The 22,500-nt window shown below is 46.5% G+C and overlaps 2 protein-coding genes across 2 annotated transcripts in view; one reads left to right on the top strand and one right to left on the bottom strand.

The window, feature by feature from the left end:
* rps6ka1 (ribosomal protein S6 kinase a, polypeptide 1) overlaps window positions 1-7,592 on the bottom strand; it is a 79,528-nt gene extending 71,936 nt beyond the window's left edge. The window contains exon 1 of the mRNA XM_062522641.1: window positions 6,961-7,592. Coding sequence (XP_062378625.1) covers window positions 6,961-7,023 — 63 coding nt within the window. The 5' untranslated portion in view covers window positions 7,024-7,592. The remainder of the gene's footprint in view (window positions 1-6,960) is intronic.
* Window positions 7,593-21,791: 14,199 nt separating this feature from the next.
* cnksr1 (connector enhancer of kinase suppressor of Ras 1) overlaps window positions 21,792-22,500 on the top strand; it is a 50,849-nt gene continuing 50,140 nt past the window's right edge. The window contains exon 1 of the mRNA XM_062522634.1: window positions 21,792-22,016. Within this exon, the coding sequence (XP_062378618.1) occupies window positions 21,965-22,016 (52 nt within the window). The 5' untranslated portion in view covers window positions 21,792-21,964. The remainder of the gene's footprint in view (window positions 22,017-22,500) is intronic.

Raw genomic sequence — 22,500 nt, forward strand, 5'->3', positions numbered from 1 at the left:
CAGCTCTCCAAACACCAGACAAAACTCTCCTCTCCTCCTCGGCGGCCACGCTAGCTGGCTGCCCCCTCTTGCCATAGTCTGGGGCTGACAGATGACCATTACACAAAGGCCACAGCCCGATTAGCCCCCCGGACGGCCGTGTAACAGATGACTGGAGCCGGCCGGCTTATTCATGGCCATTCAGATTTGTACACTCAGCCAGAAAAGATGGGCTGACCTTTCCCCGTGCTAATGCTACGCTATCGCCCACCGCAACCGCCATTATTCAGACATTTAGAAAGGCAAGAGCGAGCTCACGGTCTTCGGCCTACTTCACAAATAGCACACTCATTCAAACTCTGGCTTGGCCCACTTAAATGAACACTACACCTCAACACACGAACACACACACACACACACACACACACACACCCTAAGCACTACTCTGTTGGCCAGCAACCAGACAAGAATAAAAACAAATTCTTCTGGTCAACAACAAACATTGTGAAACAGAGAGGAACACCCACATTAACTGATACCCAGTGTGCGTGGCCAGCAGGTGTATGCGCCTGTTGCTGTTGCCATAGCGGCTACAATGAGGAGTTCTACAGAATGTTGGAGTTCATTCCAAACTCCTGTTTCTATAGTGACTACAATGAGGAGTTCTACAGAATGTTGGCGTTTATTCCAAACTCCTGTTTCTATAGTGACTACAATGAGGAGTTCTACAGAATGTTGGAGTTCATTCCAAACTCCTGTTTCTATAGTGACTACAATGAGGAGTTCTACAGAATGTTGGAGTTCATTCCAAACTCCTGTTTCTATAGTGACTACAATGAGGAGTTCTACAGAATGTTGGAGTTCATTCCAAACTCCTGTTTCTATAGTGACTATAACAGAATGTTGGAGCTCATTCCCAACCCTAGTCCTGTCCTTGGAGCTGCCACACATGCTTCATATGGGTACTGGCCTTGTGCTCTGAAGGAGTGCAAAAAAAGAAAGGCTGAAAGCAAAGTAAATTGTGTGTGTGTGTGTGTGTGTGTGTCGCTCCCTGCGGAGCAGAATTTACAGTGCCATCTCACCACAGAAACAGCATCAATGGACTGTTGCATAATCGCTCCTTTCATTTGCAGCACAGCGAGAGGTGTCCTGTGTGTGTGTGTGTGTGCACTGACTTGTTGAGTTTGGTATTCTCAAGGGAACGCCTCACACAGTCATTCTGCATCACACCGACAGGGGCAATGACCAATCAGCACAGCCCGTCTGAGATGCACACTCTGAGAGTGATGACCTTTGAACCCTAACATGTTACCTCCCAGTCCATGCCCATAGCTTAAAGGGAATGTGAAGGGGAGTGCTGGGTAGGACATTAATGCAGGTGCACAAAGACACAGTAAGCTTTCCACCAAGTGTGTGTGTTCCATGCCCTTCATAGCTAAGACTGCTGCGGTCACACTGGACTGCAGAGAGAAACTCAGTGGATCACAGTCATCCAACCTTATGGCACTTATTTTCTAGAGAACTGTCAGAACTCTACCCAGCTCGTTCTCTCTCTCTCTCTCTCTCTCTCTCTCTCTCTCTCTTTCTCTTTCTCTCTCAGAGAAAGAGGGAGAGCAAGGTGACTCACTAAAAGAGAGGAATACATGGAAAGGTATGAGGATTGAGAGATGGAGAAATGGAGACCTACATAGAGAGATAGACAGGGAAAGAGAGGGAAGAGAGAGACAGAAAACTAGATAAAAAAAGACAGAGAGAGAAAGAGAGACAGGGAGAGGGAGAAAAAGACAGAGAGAGAGACGGAGAATGAGAAAAGACAGAGCTGACATGTTTCTACATTGTATGCTGTACTCACTGTATCTCTGTTTTCTTTCCTTTGTGATACTACGGTGTTATCTGTAACACTAGCTTTGGCAACACTGTAACAAACAGTCATGCTAATAAAGCACCTTTGAATTTGAATTTGAAATATAGCCGCAAGCGGCGATGGCGGGCCCGAGCACCTGCGGTGCGGAGACCGGTGACATTTCGGAATCTAACAAAGCAACATGTACGTGTTGGTGGGCATGTGCATGAGCAACACACATGCCCACCAAATTTGGTCAATTTTCCTGAATGTATGTGTCAACCACAACAGACAACACGCTAGGTGGCGCTATAGAGTCCCTAAGCCACACCCCAGGCCAGAGCTCTATCTCTGACTATCGATAGCAATAACGCACAAGCCCACCAAATTTGGTTCATTTTCGCGAATGTGTGTGTCAACCACAACAGACAATGCGCTAGGTGGCGTTATACAGTCCCTAAGACACCCTTGGCCAGAAGCGCTGTCTCTGAATAGCTATAGCAATAACACACATGCCCACCAAATTTGGTTCATTTTCGTGAATGTATGTGTCAACCACAACAGACAATGCGCTAGGTGGCGCTCTAGAGTCCCTAAGCCACACTCTAAGCCAGAGCTCTGTCTCTGACTAGTGGTAGCAATAACACACAAGCCCACTAAATTTGGTTCATTTTCATGAATATATGAGTCACAGTACACAACGCGCTACGTGGCGCTATAGAGCCCCTAAGCCACACCATAGGCCAGAGCTCTATCTCTGTATCCATATTTGTAGTCCAAATTTGAGATGATAACCAGTGTGTTGATATGGTGTACTGTAAATCATGCATCTGTAAGGCTTACATCAATATCTTTGCTTCAGATCATTGAATTCATAAAACCTGTTGCTGTTTGTGTGTGTGTCTTGATGTAAACAAAACGTAACTAAGTCATGATTGTTTGACTTTTCTGTATTCTGGTTATTACATGCTATTCCAACCAAGCATTTTTGTGAGGATAAGAACCACTTTAGTGGTGGACTGGTTGGGGATTGAACCGGCAACCCTCCTGTTACAAGCCCCAAGCCCTAACCAGTAGGCCACGGCTGCCTCAACGGGGGGGGGGGGGGGGGGGTGGGGGGGGGGGTTGTGTGTGTGTGTGTGTGTGTGTGTGTGTGTGTGTGTGTGTGTGTGTGTGTGTGTGTGTGTGTGTGTGTGTGTGTGCGTGTGTGTGAGTGAGAGTGTGTGTGTGTGTGTGTGTGTGAGTGAGTGAGTGAGTGAGGAGAGTGTGTGTGTGTGTGTGTGTGTGTGTGTGTGTGTGTGTGTGTGTGTGTGTGTGTGTGTGAGTGAGTGAGAGTGTGTGTGTGTGTGTGTGTGTGTGTGAGTGAGTGAGTGAGTGAGTGACCAGGAGTTCCTAAGCCACACCCTAGGCCAGGGCTCTGTCTCAGTCTAGAGGTAGCAACACACAAGCGCACCAAATTTGGGTCACAGACTACAGGTGCTTGGGCCCATCAATTTTCTGTCTTAAAAGACACCCCAATTCAAACATTCACCATTTCAATATACTTCACAATTCCTCTTGGGCAACCCCTCAAGATCATTTTACTGCTGATATGATATGATTTGATAAACCCTTGGTTTGATTCGATAAACCGTCTAGGACTAGTGTTTCAAAATACATGACTTTACTGTATTCTGGTTATTACATGCCATTCAAACCAAGCATTTTATGAGGATTAGAACTTGGGTCTGACTTAGTCAGTCCCCAATTCTATCACAAAAATGACTTAACCTGAGTAAAATCTTTATACACATGATCTTTTCTTTACCTTTTACTTTGCATCACACTGTCATTCTTGACTCTGTGTGTGTGTGTCTGTGTGTGTGTGTGTGTGTGTCTGTGTCTGTGTCTGAGTCTCTGTGTGGAAAGCGGGGGAGGTTAGAGAGACATCCAGCTGGGAGAGAGGGGAGGGGTGGGAAGAACTGTGGGGGGAGGGAAACAGACAAGAAGGGGGAGAGTGGGTGAGCCACAGTGAGGGAGCAAGACCATGCGCGGCTAGGGAAACAGACCTATAAAAACCTAATAAACCTAAATATCTCACTTTCTGTTAGCATGGTTGAAATCAAAATTGCAGCATAGGTTGATATGATTATAATTATTCATCAACTCGCTTAAAAATATTTTAGCTAAAACTGTGTCCACCACAATCATTAATGCGCTTTTAAAAAACACAAACAACACCAAATTCAAAACTTTGTATATGACTGTCACTACAAACACACTAACTAATACTCCATCAAATTTCATCCAAATTAGTCACTGTTTTCTGCCTACAACACCAACTTTTTGATTCTTTTATAAGACACCTAGATTCAAACCTTCGCCATTTCAATATACTTTTGAAATTCAAAAATCTGGTCGCAATTCCTCTCAGGCCACCCCTCAAGATCATTTTAGTGTTTAAATGACATAATTTCGATAAACCGTCTAGGAGAAGTATTTCAAAATACATGATGTGCAAAAATCAGAAAATCTCACATAATTCAAATTCTTCTAAGATTCACTATATAGTTTAAATGTAAAACTTGTTCAGAATAATACAACACACATGTCCACTAAATTTGGTTCATTTCCGTGAATGTATGCGTCAACCACAGTAGACAGCACGCTAGGTGGCGCTATACAGTCCCTGAGCCACACCCTAGGCCAAACCTTTGTCTCTAAGTACAGTTAACAATTCCACATCTAGATGCCAAATTACAAGAGTTTTAGTGCATGTCAAGTTGGTGAAAAAGGGCGAAAAAGTTAAGGGTAAGAGGAATAGAAGTATAATAATAATAATAATAATAATCTGAGCAAAAACAATAGGGCCTTGCACCTCCGGTGCAGCCACTTTCAGTGGCCGCACCTCGGTGCTCGGGCCCTAAAAAAGAAAAGAGAGAGAGACAGGGAGGCGGAGATGAAGAGAGAGAGACAAGGAGAGAGAGAGAAATAAAACAGCTGGGGAGAACAGAGAGAGAAAATAAGACGACGAGTAAGAAAAAGAGAACAGGACACAAAGACAGAGAAAGAGAGAGAGAGAGAGAGATAGACAGACAGCAAAAGAGACAGGTAGAAAACATATAGACAGATAGAGATAGAGATAGAGAGAGAGAGAGAGAGAGAGGTACAGAGAGGTACAGAGCGAAAGAGAGAGAGGACTCCGTTAAACCCAAGTGATGTCAGCTTCAGCTTGAGCAATGTCTCATTTCACAACATGAATGACCAGAGAGTCCAATAGGATGAAATAGCCATGCAGTGGGTCCGAGCCAGCAGGAAATAGCCATGCGGTCATCAGACACCTGATACAGCCGTGCTGGGCACAGCCTTCCTTTGGCGTGTGTGGCCAGCTGAGGTTTGTGTTTACACACACACACACACGCTTCAGCTGGACATCAGTTTAAGAGACTGGGACTGGACACACTGCTGCTGCTGCGACAGCGACCAAGGACTCTATCCAACAGGAGTGTTATGTTGCTTGATCCTGCCGTGTGTGTGTGTGTGTGTGTGTGTGTGTGTGGCTTGATCCTAGCATGCTGAATCATGCTATAGTGCGAGACACCCAGAGGAGTCATCCACTGCCTATCTGCTCTTCACCATATGCACGCCACAAGCAAGAGATGCACGCCACAACTGACATTTGGAGACTCAGCCACAACAAAGCAGCAACCCACTGCATCACAATGTACAAAGACAATAAAGAAATGGACATTAGGGCTGCACAATTAATCAATGATTAATCGAAGTGTGAACTAATGCAGTAGGCTGCAATTAATTGTTCAGATCAGAACTCAGTCCCAATGGCCAATCTGATCACATCTATGATTGTTATATTCATGACATCCTCCTTGTGTGACAGAGTGAAGTTCTCCGGACAGGGGAGTTGTATTTCTCAATCACTAGGCATGCTCACCTATCAGAAGTGGCCCAAACTACAGTGACATTTAGAATATTGAACTGAAGCTTCACATTGAAAAAATATCTCTCAAATCAAGTCACAATATATGTCAAACAAGTTGCAATTAGTCAAGTTCCCCAGCTCCGGCAGCCCTAATAGACATGTTGGAGCTATCTTTTCCTGTGATGTTCCATAGAGCCAGCCACTATCAACTCAACTCCAGTCTGACAACCAACACAAAATATAGAGAGCACAACTGGGGCCTCAGCCACCGGAGATGGGCACACTAGAGCATGTTATGACTAAGGCAGGCGGGCCTACTTTAATCAGAGGAAAAAACTAATTGCCTGCATCTACAAGGCTGAGACGAACTCCAGCTCAAGCCAATGTGCCATGGAGAAGCGGTTACTGAGGCTCAGAAGGCGGAGACGAACTCCAGCTCAAGCCAATGTGCCATGGAGAAGCGGTTACTAAAGCTCAGAAGGCGCGCTTGAGTCCTTGTATACCTCATCACAATGATCACATGCGACCTCCTGACGCGCATGGGAGGAACATTATGAAAGCTGATATTGCAGCGGTACCGTTTTAATTGCGCTCCCATGGGAGGAGGCTCTAATGGACAGGTAGCATCTATGCATGAGACCAAACACAGAAGCTCATTAGTGTTGTTACTGGCACAGACACTGGTACTGTCTCTGATTCTAGCCCTGAGCACTGGCTGACATCAGGACAGGCAGTTCAACCTGGAGTACTCGGGCTCGGGTCGGGTGTATCGAGATGAAGAATGGAGTTGAGTCCATTCACAAACGAGCTGCCTTGACACTTCCAAAGGGTTTTGTAATTAATCACCGTTGGCCCTGAAAAGGTCTGTTTAGATTCTACAAGGACGAATGACTTTCAAGTGCATACCTCAGAAGTCACTGGGTAAATATTAGGCCAAATGTTAACGTATTGCAACACAGAACTGTACTCAAGTGTGTGCGTCACTTCAGCATTTCCTTGGAAGTGTCCAGCGTTATCTCGAGGGAGTCAAATATTGTCGGATTAGCAAATGTGTAATTGCAATCAAAAACCTTCCTCAAAATCACTATTTGCATAGTAAAGTTCATTTTTAATTACAGTTCACCCACAATGAATAGAAAGTTGAATGATAAGATACGTAATGTGCGCCAGTTAAGATGTCTAAGAAGTTTAAACAGGTGATCACGACCTCTGACCTTACCTCAGTCTCGAGCTGGACCAGCTCCATTTTGGGCCAGGGTTCTGCAAGTTGCGCGAGAGGCATTTTGTCGGTACTTCGGTACTTTCACTGCTTGAAAAAAATATCTTCAGTTTGCTTTCAACAGACACTTTTTGAGACGATCTGAAGAGATGGTTTTCGGTCCTAGTCGCTGGTTAAATCACTGTCTCCAAACTCCACTACGCCGACTGAACGCGCATATTCACACAGGAGACGTTTAGAAATAATTAAAAAATAAGTCCTCTACAATGACGTCGATGCTCTCCCTATCCGTGAAGAGGTGAATACTGGTCCTGTACGAGAAGCAAGCACTAAGTTGCCGATTCTTCGATGAGAAGAAGGGTAGGGTTCTCTCGCAGGTGAAGACAGGTTTAGACGCGAAAACGCAGCCGGAAAATTGAGTCGTCTGAGCGCAACTGTGCAGCTGAGGTCTCGCTTGCCTTGAAAGGTCAGCGTGTATCTTTTGTTGTCTTTATGGAGAATGGTCGTCCTCTAATCCTTGATGCGTGTGCACTTGTGCTTCAAATTCGTCCGAGTTTCGCAATCGCGCCTCTTCCCAAAAGAACGCGTGAAAGGGCGACCCTGTCCCGCCAGCCTGCTCCTCGCCGGAATCGAGTGCTCTCTTCAACATGTAGCGTAAACGCGCGATGACTCGGGCTGTCATTGGCAGCCTGCACACAAGGTTTTTAGCCAGCCCCCTTTCTGCGCTTTCTCTCACGAAGATTTGACTCGACGGCCTCCTCTGGCTAAGCACTGCAACTGCAACTCCACTCAGCACCCCCTATGAAATGTCTATGATTACGGCGATGTAAATATTCCCTGTCGGCGCCACAGCATTGCTCCACATCATCCCTGCTAACGCGAGGACTTCCGTCACCAACAGTGGCCTAAGCGACGTATAGAGATGCTGACGATGCTAGAACTTCCTCATACATCAAAACTCGTATACTCTAGGGGCGATTGTTGTATATAATTTGCACAAATTACTACAGATATTTATATAACATATCCCCTCAGTTGACGCTCTCTCAAATCCTCAGTGAGCACGCAAGACAACCCCCAGTGTCCTGCCAGTGTTAGTTACCACGGGCAACGAGGGGCAGTTAGCCAAGCTTCCAGAGATGCAGAATTAAACGTAATGCAGAATATATTTCCTTTGAACATATTTCTTTTTGAAAGCACAGTAACAGCCTCCATAAACAAATGTGTGTTTCATTTTCAAATGTAGCCTACATGGCGGAAATTCATTTCTAATGCATGCATTCAGTATTAAGGCAACATGAAACCTCTATAGCCCTTCATCCACACACAGACACATACACTAATCTGACACAGACCAGACGTGCCCAATAGAACAAGACAGGAGGTGAGCCTAGTCAGCCTACTGTTGACTATTAAATAATCATTTCTGTATTTATATTAATACATTGAATACTCATTTCTGTTCAGAGACGTAACATCAGTGGTGTCAAAACACTTCCTTGCAGTTTCTGTCCGAGAGCAGCGCTTTGCCAAGACGGATGACTTATTGATTGGACACACCCTGCAGCTGGGCCTATCTGTTCCCGCCAGCATTCCTGGTGCTGCCTGCACATGTAACCACAGCGCATTCTGATGACTGGGGCCAATGCGGTTTAAACCAGCACATCCTCTCAGTGACTCTCACATCAGGTGTGTTTGGCAGCAGCGTTTACAGGAGCTGAATGACAAGACGAATATGTAGACAACTCAGGACACAGTGCAGTATATAGACTCCTCAGGACACAGTGCAGTATATAGACTCCTCAGGACACAGTGCAGTGTGTAGACTCCTCAGGACACAGTGCAGTATGTAGACTCCTCAGGACACAGTGCAGTATGTAGACTCCTCAGGACACAGTGCAGTATGTAGACTCCTCAGGACACAATGCAGTATGTAGACTCAGGACACAGTGCAGTATAGACTCCTCAGGACACAGTGCAGTAGACTCCTCAGTCAGGATGTAGACTCCTCAGGACACAGTGCAGTATGTAGACTCCTCAGTCAGGACACAGTGCAGTATGTAGACTCCTCAGGACACAGTGCAGTATGTAGACTCCTCAGGACACAGAGCAGTATGTAGACTCCTCAGGACACAGAGCAGTATGTAGACTCCTCAGGACACAGTGCAGTATGTAGACGCCTCAGGACACAGTGCAGTATGTAGACTCCTCAGTGAGCATGTAGACTCCTCAGTGAGGATGTATCAGTCAGGAGTGCCTGCTCTGTTGCTCATGGTGATGCTTTTCATCCCATTTGCATCCCATGCAGTTTCTTCCCATTCTGATGAAACCTCATATCACATCCTATAGGCCCTTATATCACACAAATTCTATATATCACATCCTATAGGCCCCTGTACCATATATATATATATATATATATACGTATATATACATATATATACATATATATATATATATATGTTAGAGCACCTGACTGTTCAGCCCACTCCGGAGAGATGCATGACAAACCATATTCAACATTTTCCAATGGAAATGAAATAGGCTACTAGCATGATATGAATATGGATGACATTTGGGTTTATGCAGATCTGTGTGTGTGTGTGTGTGTGTGTGTGTGTGTGTGTGTGTGTGTGTGTGTGTGTGTGTGAAAAACATAAACTACACCAGTACAAGAGTTGAAAGATGGACAACCCTCTTGCATAATAATGTTTTATGATGGACTATGATGACATCATTTGAATGAATGAAGTGCATTACAGTAAATCAGTGCTTAATTCATTTAGCTGAACAACATCAAGTGCATGAGATATGATTCATTTGTTTAAGCCTCGCCACTAGGAACGAGACGAAACATTACAGCTGCAGTTTCCCAATGGATTACCACGGCCCATTCTGAGTACCCAGCACTCTGGCAACAGAGCTACTGCACGCCAGCTCTCGTGTGTGTGTGTGTGTGTGTGTGTGTGTGTGTGTGTGTGTGTGTGTGTGTGTGTGTGTGTGTGTGTGTGTGTGTGTGTGTGTGTGTGTGTGTCTGTGTGTGTGTGTGTGTGTGTGTGTGTGTGTGTGTGTGTGTGTGTGTGTGTGTGTGTGTGATTTCAGCACTGTTCATATATACAGTACTGTATGGCAATTCAGTGGAGGGGCTGTGTGTGTGTGTGTGTGTGTGTGTGTGTGTGTGACTGCAGCCCTGTTCATATACTATACTGTATCTGTATGGCAATTCAGTGGAGGCGATGTGTGTGCGTGACTTCAGCCCTGTTCATGTATACAGTACTGTATGGCAGTTCAGTGGAGGAGCTATGTGTGTGTGAGTGTGTGTGTGTGTGTGTGTGTGTGTGTGTGTGTGTGTGTGTGTGTGTGTGTGTGTGTGTGTGTGTGTGACTTCAGCTCTGTTCATATATACTGTATGGCAATTCAGTGGAGGCGCCGTGTGTGTGTGTGTGGGTGTGTTTGTGACTGCAGCCTTGTTCATACATGGCAATTCTTGAATTTCCCCTTGGGGATCAATAAAGTATCTATCTATCTATCTATCTATCATCTATCTATCATTCAGTGGAGGGGCCATGTGTGTGTGTGTGTGTGTGTGTGTGTGTGTGTGTGTGTGTGTGTGTGTGTGTGTGTGTGTGACTGCAGCCATGTTCATATATACTGTATGGCAATTCGGTGGAGGGGCCGTGTGTGTGTGTGTGTGTGTGTGACTGCAGCTCTGTCCATGTATGGCAATTCAGTGGAGACGCCGTGTGTGTGTGTGTGTGTGTGTGTGTGTGTGTGTGTGTGTGTGTGACTGCAGCTCTGTTCATATATACTGTATGGCAATTCCCTCCTCACCCGTGGCTTGTAGCATGAAACGTTGAAATGATGTTAATGTTGTGGCTCGTTTCATGTGGCCAGTGGTTATTTCAGCACTGAATTGTGTTAACACCACATGAGCTCTTGTCAGTAGTCACTTGCAGTCTGAATCAGGCTGTGATTTAATAGAGCCTGAGTGTGTGTGTGTGTGTGTGTGTGTGTGTGTGTGTGTGTGTGTGTGTGTGTGTGTGTGTTTGTGTGTGTGTGTGTGAGTGTGTGTGTGAGTGAAGGTGTGTGTGTGTGTGTGTGAGTGAAGGTGTGTGTGTCTGTGTGTGTGTGTGTGAGTGAAGGTGTGTGTGTGTGTCTGTGTGTGTGTGTGTGTGTGTGTGTGTGTGTGTGTGTGTGTGTGTGTGTGTGTGTGTGACGGTGTGTTGTCCTGTGATAAAGGAGTTCAGATGGATGTGCAGACCCTGCAGTAACCTCGACTCAACTAAGCACTGGGAATCTTACCTGTCTGATGCTGTGTGGCTTAGGCTTGTGTGTGTTTCTCTCTGTGTGTGTGTGTGTGTGTGTGTGTGTGTGATGGGGTGTGTATGTTTCTGTGTGTGTGTGTGTACATTTGACAGTGCATGTGTGTGTGTGTGTGTGTTTGTGCTTGTTAATAAAAATGGATCCTGGTCACGACTGGAAGAGAACTCTGAGGACACGAGGGTAATTACGCCACCTGGAGGATACAAATCAATCACCCACCGGCTCCACGTTCCCCTCTGTCTCTCCCTCCCTCTCTCCCTCTCTCTCTCTCTCTCTCCCTCTCTCTCTCTATCTCCCTGTCTCTCTCTCTCTCTCTCCCCCTCTCTCTCTCTCTCTCTCTCTCCCTCTCCCTCTCTCTCTCTCTCTCTCTCTCTCTCTCTCTCTCTCTCTCTCTCTCTCTTCAGTGTTCTACTTTATCATGAGTGATGGGCTCCAGCCAGAGTAGACGCTGCACCACACACTCACACACACACACACACACAAGCAACACAAGCAATCAGACTAACATATAAGAGCCACACACACACAAACTACTACTCACTACTGCACCACACACACACACGGACAAGCGCACACTCACACACACACATTACTAACTACTGCATAAGGGTGCCATATCAATCAAGCAACCTTAATGCGGGCAGGTCCACTCAATACTCAATATACACACACACCATCACTCACACACATCTCTCTCTCTCTCTCTCTCTCTCTCTCACACACACACATAAACACACACAATGCATAAACACACACGTACATTTACATGTACAAACTCAAGCACACACACACACACACACACACACACACACACACACACACACACACACATAGATGTATTGTGTTCTGTAAGCCTTGGCCTCTGAGGAGCAGCTCAATCAGGTATAGGAGAAGACTCTGCCAGACGCCCGACAAAAAGGCAAACAGAGAAAAGACACACACACACACACACACACACATACACACAGTGGCAGAGGCGTCTGAGAAAGGCAAACAGTTAGAGCTGACAGATCACACCGCTTGCTTAAGTGTGGCAGCAGAGCACCAGCCAGTCTGGTGATCCTGGGTCGATGAAGACATGACGCACACACACACACACACACCTCTTTCTCTCTCACACACACACACACATACGAGCAGACATACAGTATAAGAGCAACACACAAAAATACATACACACACACACACACACACACACACACAGAGCCCAGCAGGCAGCAGCTTCCCAGTGCCTGTTTACACGGTGATGAGAAGGGATGTGTATAGTGGCAGAGTTGCACACACCTATCTGCCTCACACACACACACACACACACACACACAAGCAAATCCTTAGCGTGGTGGGTGAGTGATGTCAGAGAGCAGCTGCACAGGGTGGGCTTCCCTTTATCGACAACCTGGGGGGGGGGGTGGTCAGGCGGGAGTGGGAGGGGGGGGGGGTGTCCCTGCATTCGCCGCTGCCCTGAAGGATCATGGGAGAATGACTCAGCCTTGGCAGCGTGTGGTTGAGCAGAGAGAGGTCTTCCCCCAATGCGTTATTTATGGGGTTATTAGCAGACACACACACACACACACACACACACACACACACACACGCAGATGAGAGGCGCCTGGACTGAGGCAAACGAAATGGCAGGTTTGAGTCACGCAGCAGCAGCCTGGCCATTACCCCGAGCAGGCGCCAGCTGACATTATCATTTAACTTCATTTGCAATCTGCTTGGAGCTTCAGAGAGGCACTAATACACACACATACACACGCACACACACACACACACACGCACACACACGCACACACACACACGCACACACACGCACACACACACACTCACACACAAAGAAACAGATGGAGTGACACGGAGAAAGAGAATAGCAGAGAGAATCACTGATGAATCCCTGAGATGAGATGTGCTTTATTTAGAACTGACAGATTAAAGCACTGATGGGCTCTCTTAGGGTGGGACCCTCACACACACACACACACACACACACACACACACACACACACACACACACACACACACACACACACACACACACACACACACACACACACACACACACACACCCTCCAGTGCTCTGAGATACGCAGCAGGTTGTGCAAGCGTCTGCATCTGAGGGCACCTGTTATCTTGACCTGCAGGGCTTCTAATCCATCATAACCAGCGCAGGGTTATGGGAGGTGACCCTGCAAACACACACACTCACACACACATAAACTCTGTCTATCTCTCTCTCACACACACACACACACACACACACACACACACACACACACACACTCACACACACATAAACTCTGTCTATCTCTCTCTCACACACACACACACACACACACACACACACACACACACACACAGACACAATGCATAATCACACAGGTGCACACATTCACAAACCCAAGCACACACACATACCCTGACCTGCACACACACACATGAACACATACACACACTGCACAATTATCTCTGCTATTTTGCATTTGTGCACAAAAAATGGCTTCCACAGAAAACAGCAAGTTGTGTGCTAAATGGCAGTGCTCTCCCGAGGGCAGCTGTTATCTGTGCCGGCGCGCTTTTGATCAATCAGAAGTGGGTCAGCGTTACGAGAGGTGTCAGACGACCTGCCGCGACCTGCCGCGACCCCTCAACCAGCTCAGCTCAGCTCAGGACCACTTCCTGGTACAGCTGCACACACGGCCTGATTCATAATAGAGTAGATCTTTAGAACAGATCTTTAGAATAGAATAGATCTTTAGAATAGAACAGATCTTTAGAATGGAACAGATCTTTAGAAAATAATAGATCTTTAGAATAGAACAGATCTTTAGAATGGAACAGATCTTTAGAATAGAATAGATCTTTAGAATGGAACAGATCTTTAGAACAGAACAGATCTTTAGAATGGAACAGATCTTTAGAAAATAATAGATCTTTAGAACAGAACAGATCTTTAGAATGGAACAGATCTTTAGAATAGAATAGATCTTTAGAATGGAACAGATCTTTAGAACAGAACAGATCTTTAGAATGGAACAGATCTTTAGAACAGAACAGATCTTTAGAATGGAACAGATCTTTAGAATGGAACAGATCTTTAGAACAGAACAGATCTTTAGAACAGAACAGATCTTTAGAATGGAACAGATCTTTAGAATGGAACAGATCTTTAGAATAGAACAGATCTTTAGAATGGAACAGATCTTTAGAATATCATAGATCTTTAGAATAGAACAGATCTTTAGAATGGAACAGATCTTTAGAATAGAATAGATCTTTAGAATGGAACAGATCTTTAGAACAGAACAGATCTTTAGAATGGAACAGATCTTTAGAACAGAACAGATCTTTAGAATGGAACAGATCTTTAGAATGGAACAGATCTTTAGAACAGAACAGATCTTTAGAACAGAACAGATCTTTAGAATAGAACAGATCTTTAGAATGGAACAGATCTTTAGAATATAATAGATCTTTAGAATGGAACAGATCTTTAGAATAGAACAGATCTTTAGAATAGAACAGATCTTTAGAATGGAACAGATCTGTATTGTCATGGTCACAGGCACAACAAAATGTAAAGTGCTCTCCAGTCAGTGCATCATTCATAAAAAAAAAGAAATATAAATAAATCTAATTTAAGTGCTATTGGTAGTCCATGCAAGCTACGCACACACACCCAGCTATGCAAGCAGTTCTGGTGCGCATGTATGGAGGAAAACAGGACACAAGTGTGTGTGCCATCTCTTGTGTTTCCACCCCTCTGAGAGGGCACTTCTAAACGCGTGATCCTTGTGTTGCTTGTAGACTATGAGCCGTCACTTACACCTGCACTCATCGGCCATCTCCTGGGCATTGTGTAAGGTACAGTAGTGGGCTGCTTAAAGAGGGCTAAAGCTAAGGTCTCCTGTCTCCACTGCAGCCTGACCATCAGTCCATTAGTTGCTGGATTAAAGTTCTGCCTCTATTCTCACCCTCTGCGCTCCTTTGATGAGCGTCCACTAGAGCGGCCGTCCATCAACACCACCAGGTCACAGGTCAGAGGTCACAGGTCAGACTCTTCTCCTCTGGGAGTCCTCATGGTGGAATTATTTACCTATTCATGCTCTTTGTTCTACTGATGACTCCGCACACAGGTGTGGTTTGTATACTTCTATTTAGTCTATCAAGAATATTAAGCGTTACATTTGTGTTAGGCGCTTTACTATAAACTGTTCATTTTAATGTCAATGTCATGCTTATTGATGTCATTATAAGAAGTTGCTTTGGACAATTAAGCGTCTGCCTGGATACCTAAACCCTAAACACATAAACAGAGATGTGCATTTAAATGTAATGTAAACGGATACGTCCAGAACGCATGCTATCCTGCATTACTCATTATTCATTTGATCCGTTTCATTTCTGATAAGAATGCTGTTCCCTGGTCTCCGCTCTGGGGTGTGTGCTGCTGCGTGTGTTGCTGGAGATGACAGGTTGTTGGCTGCATTGTCACAGGCTGCGCCTTATTTATAGAGGGGAGTAGTGCCCGTACGGCGAGTGTGTGTGTGTGTGTGTGTGTGTGTGCCCGTACGGCCTGGGCCAGAAATCACTGTGACAGGACGGCTAAAGGAGGTTCTGGTCTGCTGATACGCCAGTGCCAACAGAGCTCTCGCGCCGCACGGAGGCTCTGCACTCGCCCATAAACAACCAGAGATGTTATGACAGGCTCTTCCAAAGGGCCCTAATGTGGAGGAAGCCAACAGAACACATCCAGTCCAGCATTAAGAGTGCCGAGTTAACCTTGAGCAGCACACACACGTCTCCACAGCACGAACACAAACAAACAAACAAACAAACAAACAACACTGACCCCCAAATAAACACTGATCATAAACAAACACTGATCATAAATAAACACTGATCATAAATAAACACTGATCCCAAATAAACACTGATCATAAATAAACACTGATCATAAATAAACACGGATCCCAAATAAACACTGATCCCAAAACATCAAGAGAATCCCAGCAGCTATAAAATGCAAAACACCCTTTCAGTCAGCTACATCTGAAGGCCATGCTTAATTCCAGACTGAAGCAGCCTGAATCTGGTGTGAGTGTGTGTGTGTGATTGTGTGTGTGCATGTATGTGCCTTGGTGTGTGAATGTGCATGTGTGCGTGCATGCGTGCATGTGTGTGTGTGTATGTGCCTGTGTGTGCGCGTGTGTGTGTGTGTATGTGCCTTGGTGTGTGAATGTGCATGCGTGCGTGCGTGCGTGCATGTGTGTGTGTGTATGTGCCTGTGTGTGCGCGTGTGTGTGTGTGTATGTGCCTTGGTGTGTGAATGTGCATGCGTGCGTGCGTGCGTGCATGTGTGTGTGTGTATGTGCCTGTGTGTGCGCGCGTGTGTGTGTGCGTGTGTGCATGTGCACCTCCTCCAAGAGGGAGAATTAATGAGCTGCTCAACGCCAGTGGAAGCACAATTATCCAACATGGCCTCTGCTGAGTAGAGAGCGGCTGAGGAAGAGGAGGAGGAGGAGGAGGAGGTGATTAACGAGGAAGAGGACGCTGTAGGAAGTCTCCTCCTAATAACCAGAGATCATTATGTCTAAAACAAACATGTAACGGCACTGTCAGAGACACCAAGCAAACACATACAGTATACTCAAACAGCAGCTATCACTGACACTTTCTTCTATCACTGAAAATCTCTTCTTTCTGCGCCGTCTGCTGAAATTTGGCACAGACCATGAAATATTGACCACCTTTTACCACTGTACAATAGAGAGCATGCTGTCTGGTGGCATAACAAACATGGCATGGTAACAGTGCAGCCCAAGACCGAAAATCACTTCAAAGAGTTTTCAGATCAGCACAGCGTATTACCAGGACTGAGTTACCAGGACTGAGTTGCCATCCATCTAGGACATCAACCGTCAGCGCTGCAGAAGAAAGGCCAAGCGCATATTTTCTGACCCCAGTCATCCCAGCCACCATCTCTTCACCCTCCTGCCTTCCGGCAGACGATACCAGAGCATAAGGACCAGTACCAGAGCAGATACAGGGATGGTTCTACCCGCAAGTCATCAGGATGCTGAACCGGCCTTGGAAATACCCCACATAATGGCATGGGGTGCCTCTCATTATGCCTCCTCGATCCTCGATGCTCGATCCTCGAGGGGCGTTCCCACTGATCTATAACTAACACCGGATAGACTATCCCATTGTTTCCCCCCCATCATTCTTTATATTCTGTAGATCAGTGAGGATCGAGGCATCGAGGAGCGAGGGAGGACGTATAAACGCTGCATGAGAGGCACCCATGGAGTGTTTTTTTTCCTCTCCATCCTTTTATTTAATAGTATCTATTTATTATTTATTTTCTATTATTTATTTTTGAAGATGAATGGACACTTGAGCACAATGAATTGCAATGCTTATAAATGTTTATTTATGAGTACATGACAACAAACTTTGAACTTTGAACTTTGAACTTGAACAGGACCAAACAGACACATATAACAGCAGGTATCACTGAAGCAGGACTAGCCCTGACCCGGACAGGACCAGAACGCACAGAAGCAGCCATCAGAATCAGGACCAGAACTACTGTATCTGGTTAAGGCTTCAGGCTTGTAACCGAAGGGTTGCCGGTTCGATCCCCAAGTAGGAAAAATGTGGGCAGGGGAAGTGGTTGAGCATTGCCCACATCCACAGCTGAAGTGCCCTTTGAGGAGGGCACCTAACCCCTCACTGCTCCCTTTGAGGAGGGCACCTAACCCCTCACTGCTCCCTTTGAGGAGGGCACCTAACCCCTCACTGCTCCCTTTGAGGAGGGCACCTAACCCCTCATTGCTCCCCTTGAGGAGGGCACCTAACCCCTCACTGCTCCCCGAGCGCCACTGTGGCAATTAGTGTGTACGCTTCACTGATTCACGAATTGGGATAAATGCAGAAACCAAATTTCCCCCACAGATCAAAAGAGTGTACAGTATATGCTCACACTGAGCCGGGACCAGATTGAGTACAGCAACTATCTGGAACTGGAGCAGAACTGTCTGAAACAGGACTACCGTCTCTCTGGAGTGGATCAGAACCAGAATGGACCTAATCCCAGCGGGCAGGACTCTCTCTGGAGTGGATCAGAACCAGAATGGACCTAATCCCAGCTGGTAGGACTCTCTCTGGAGTGGATCAGAACCAGAATGGACCCAATCCCAGCTGGCAGGACTCTCTCTGGTGTGGATCAAAACCAGAATGGACCTAATCCCAGCGGGCAGGACTCTCTCTGGAGTGGATCAGAACCAGAATGGACCTAATCCCAGCTGGTAGGACTCTCTCTGGAGTGGATCAGAACCAGAATGGACCCAATCCCAGCTGGCAGGACTCTCTCTGGTGTGGATCAAAACCAGAATGGACCTAATCCCAGCGGGCAGGACTCTCTCTGGTGTGGATCAGAACCAGAATGGACCTAATCCCAGCGGGCAGGACTCTCTCTGGAGTGGATCAGAACCAGAATGGACCTAATCCCAGCTGGTAGGACTCTCTCTGGAGTGGATCAGAACCAGAATGGACCCAATCCCAGCTGGCAGGACTCTCTCTGGTGTGGATCAAAACCAGAATGGACCTAATCCCAGCGGGCAGGACTCTCTCTGGTGTGGATCAGAACCAGAATGGACCTAATCCCAGCGGGCAGGACTCTCTCTGGAGTGGATCAGAACCAGAATGGACCCAATCCCAGCTGGTAGGACTCTCTCTGGTGTGGATCAAAACCAGAATGGACCTAATCCCAGCGGGCAGGACTCTCTCTGGTGTGGATCAGAACCAGAATGGACCTAATCCCAGCTGGCAGGACTCTCTCTGGTGTGGATCAGAACCAGAATGGACCCAATCCCAGCGGGCAGATATAGTTGGGGCAGCTGTGTGAGTGGCCTATGGGGTTTTGCCACAGAAGACTCGTTAAGAGATGAAGCTGCTGTGTCTGATGGAATGAGAAAAGCCACGCGGCCACGGATGGGAAATGTGAAGCTCTGGCCTGCAGTGAGTTTGAATCTTTTAACTAACGAGCTCCCTAAGAGACATCAAGGGGTGTAGAACGGACAGGAGGAGAACTCAGACTGCCCACATCCACGGCTAACACTGAGAGCAGTGGCATGCATGGGGGGGGCAGTGGCATGGATGGGGGGGAGACGTTTCCAGATGTGACAGGCAAGCTGTGAAGATCCCAGCGTTAGTCACGGCTGCTCACTCTGTGTGCTACAGAGGGCCTTTCCTTGCCCCCATGGACACAGCATCCCATCACACACACACTCACACACACACACACACACACACACGCACGCGCACGCGCACACGCACGCGCACGCGCACGCACACGCACACGCACACGCACACGCACACGCACACGCACACACACAGTGAGTCAGAAGGAATATGCAATCTGCACCATAAAAGAAACACACACACACACACGCACACAGTGAGTCAGAGGGTATCTGCACCAAGCATGCACACGCACACATACACAAACACACACAAACACACGCACACACACACACAGACACACAGAGACACACACACAGAGACACACACACACAGACACACGCACACATACACAAACACACACACACACACACACACACACACACACACACACAGACACACACACAGACACACACACACACACACACACACACACACACACACACACATAAACACACACACAGACACACACACAGACACACACACACACACACACACACACACATAAACACACACACACACACACACACACACACAGTGCACTGAGCTCCGGCTGCGAGATCTGGGCGTTTCTCGGCAGCTGCTACATGTTGAGACATGAGTGAGTATGGCAAGCATTCTGCCTGTGCAGCCAGGGGCCGTGCAGCTACACACACGTGGACAACACTCGCAATAAACACACACACCTCTTGCCTCCATGCTGACTTCTTCCTCATCCTCATCCTCATCCTCCTGCTCCACTCCTGAGGTCAAAGGTCAGGTCTGTAACAAGGTCATTCAATGCAATTCTGACTTTCAGTGAGTTCAGCCAATTGCTCCACAGAGTCCTCAAACTCTCCATTCAATGTGTGCGCAACAGTGATGAACTAAAAGTCCAGCGCGCATTGCACACAAGAACAGGTTGAGTTTTGGAGAAGCCATGAACACCAGGTGGCGCTATATCCTGACACGGATCCTCCCGGGCCCTAGTGCCTACACGTACTTTACTGGGGCTGAGTCAGAGTAAAGCAGCGTCTCTGATACCTTATTACACTGTGGTTTTATAACGCGGGCATATCGCTGAGACAGGGACAGCGTGCCAGTTACATCAACACCTAGACTAGCCTATCACCGGAAGCTTATCATCATCATCATCATCATCATCACCATCCTCTCCTTATTATCCTCATCTTTTATCCAGAACAGTCATTCACACGCATCATCATAATCAGCGTTATTATCATCATGTTGAGAGCCAGCATCATTACAATCACGACCATTAAGATCCTCCTTATTCTAGACTGATGATGACATTATGCAACTCCCTTAGAAACTGGTTAGCCTTCTCTGCACCCTACTACCACTAATCTAAAGCCAGCATCTGGTACTATTGTGCAACACAGGCTATAATTGTGTTGTGCGTGCTGTATGTTTTTGTACACTTTAACCTATAATTAGGCTATTACGACAAATATATAAGTAATCTACCTGATATGTTTTGAGTGAAAACATTCTCAGTGAAATCCCTCTTTCGAGCAAGAGTTAAGCCAATGAAAACAAGGCTCGGATTAGTTTGCTTTGAGTGTGCTTAGACTACTACACGCAGCAGCTGTTTTTAACAGAATATGCCGTTAAAGGGATAGTTCGGATTTTAAGACACGAAGTTGTATGGGTTCCCTGTCAGCAACGTAGTGCATCAGCACTGACTTACCCCCGACAGCGTCCTGTGAGCCGAGATCCAGCCGGTTTTCGATCGTTTTTGATGCCGGACTATTTTCTTCAGCAAGTTTCTGGGGTCACGAAAGTAAAGTGTTTTTCTTCTCAAAACCATATGCGTTCAACAGAGTGATATATTTGCACCACAAAAACGTTGTCCAGCTGTCAGTAGCGCGCAGTGATAGGAATCGCGAAAAATAAGTAAGTGATAACGAGGTTTGAATTTTTCCTGGACAACGTTTTTGTGGTGCAAATATATCACTCTGTTGAACGCATATGGTTTTGAGAAGAAAAACACTTTACTTTCGTGACCCCAGAAACTTGCCGGACTACTTTCTTCAGCATCAAAAACGATCTAAAACCGGCTGGATCTCGGCTCACAGGACGCTGTCGGGGGTAAGTCAGTGCTGATGCACTACGTTGCTGACAGGGAACCCATACAACTTCGTGTCTTAAAATCCGAACTATCCCTTTAAGGTCTCCGCGCGCAGGCTTCGGGCATGTAGGCTACCTCTGCGTGCTCGCTCGCTCGCTCTGACCGCCCGGGGGCACCTGCGTTGGGAAATATGTAAGCCACAGAATCACGGCCTCCGACCAGCAACACACTATTGGCTCACGGGAGAGTTTTACCTGCGAGTGGGAGTGCCCACCGTCAGCTTTCCCTTCCTCTTCTTCGCCGTATCGGGACAGTCCGGCGAACAATCCAAGTGGGAATTGAATCAGCATTCCCAGGACTCCAATCATGGAGCCGATCACTTCGTGGAGTTCAGAGAGAGTGAGCGAGTGGCTCAAAGGTAGTGTGTGAGTGTGTATGTGTGTGTATGTGTGTGTGTTGTGCTTTTGGATCAACAGGTGACAGTATTTTGGGTTAGCCGCGGTGTTCTTAGTACGCAGACAACCGTAAATAGAAGCGACATTCAAATCCTTTCGGAGGGGAAGGTGGAGGCGGAATGAGGAAGTGAGGCTGGATCTGTAACTTTGATCGATCTACTGTAGTTTGTTCAAACACTTAAAGGATGATAACAAAACTCTTTAGATGTTTAGCCTATAATGTCTATAATGCATTGCAGTTAGCCTACCAGTGGGTATCTGCGTAATTCTGAGAAGAGCTGAGAAAGTTTCGAATAGCACTTTAACATACTTGTCCTGTAGCTACTGTCATTTGCTGCAAGTATGAACTAGCCCTGGTTTCGCTCATCTCCGTAATGATTTGGTTTTTCTCAGGCTCTTGCTTGCTGCTTCCTCTAAAGGTTCTTGTCTATCTTTGCACTCGTTCGT

The sequence above is a fragment of the Sardina pilchardus genome, chromosome 20 (genome assembly GCF_963854185.1).
Source record: "Sardina pilchardus chromosome 20, fSarPil1.1, whole genome shotgun sequence".
Lineage (NCBI taxonomy): Eukaryota > Metazoa > Chordata > Actinopteri > Clupeiformes > Clupeidae > Sardina > Sardina pilchardus.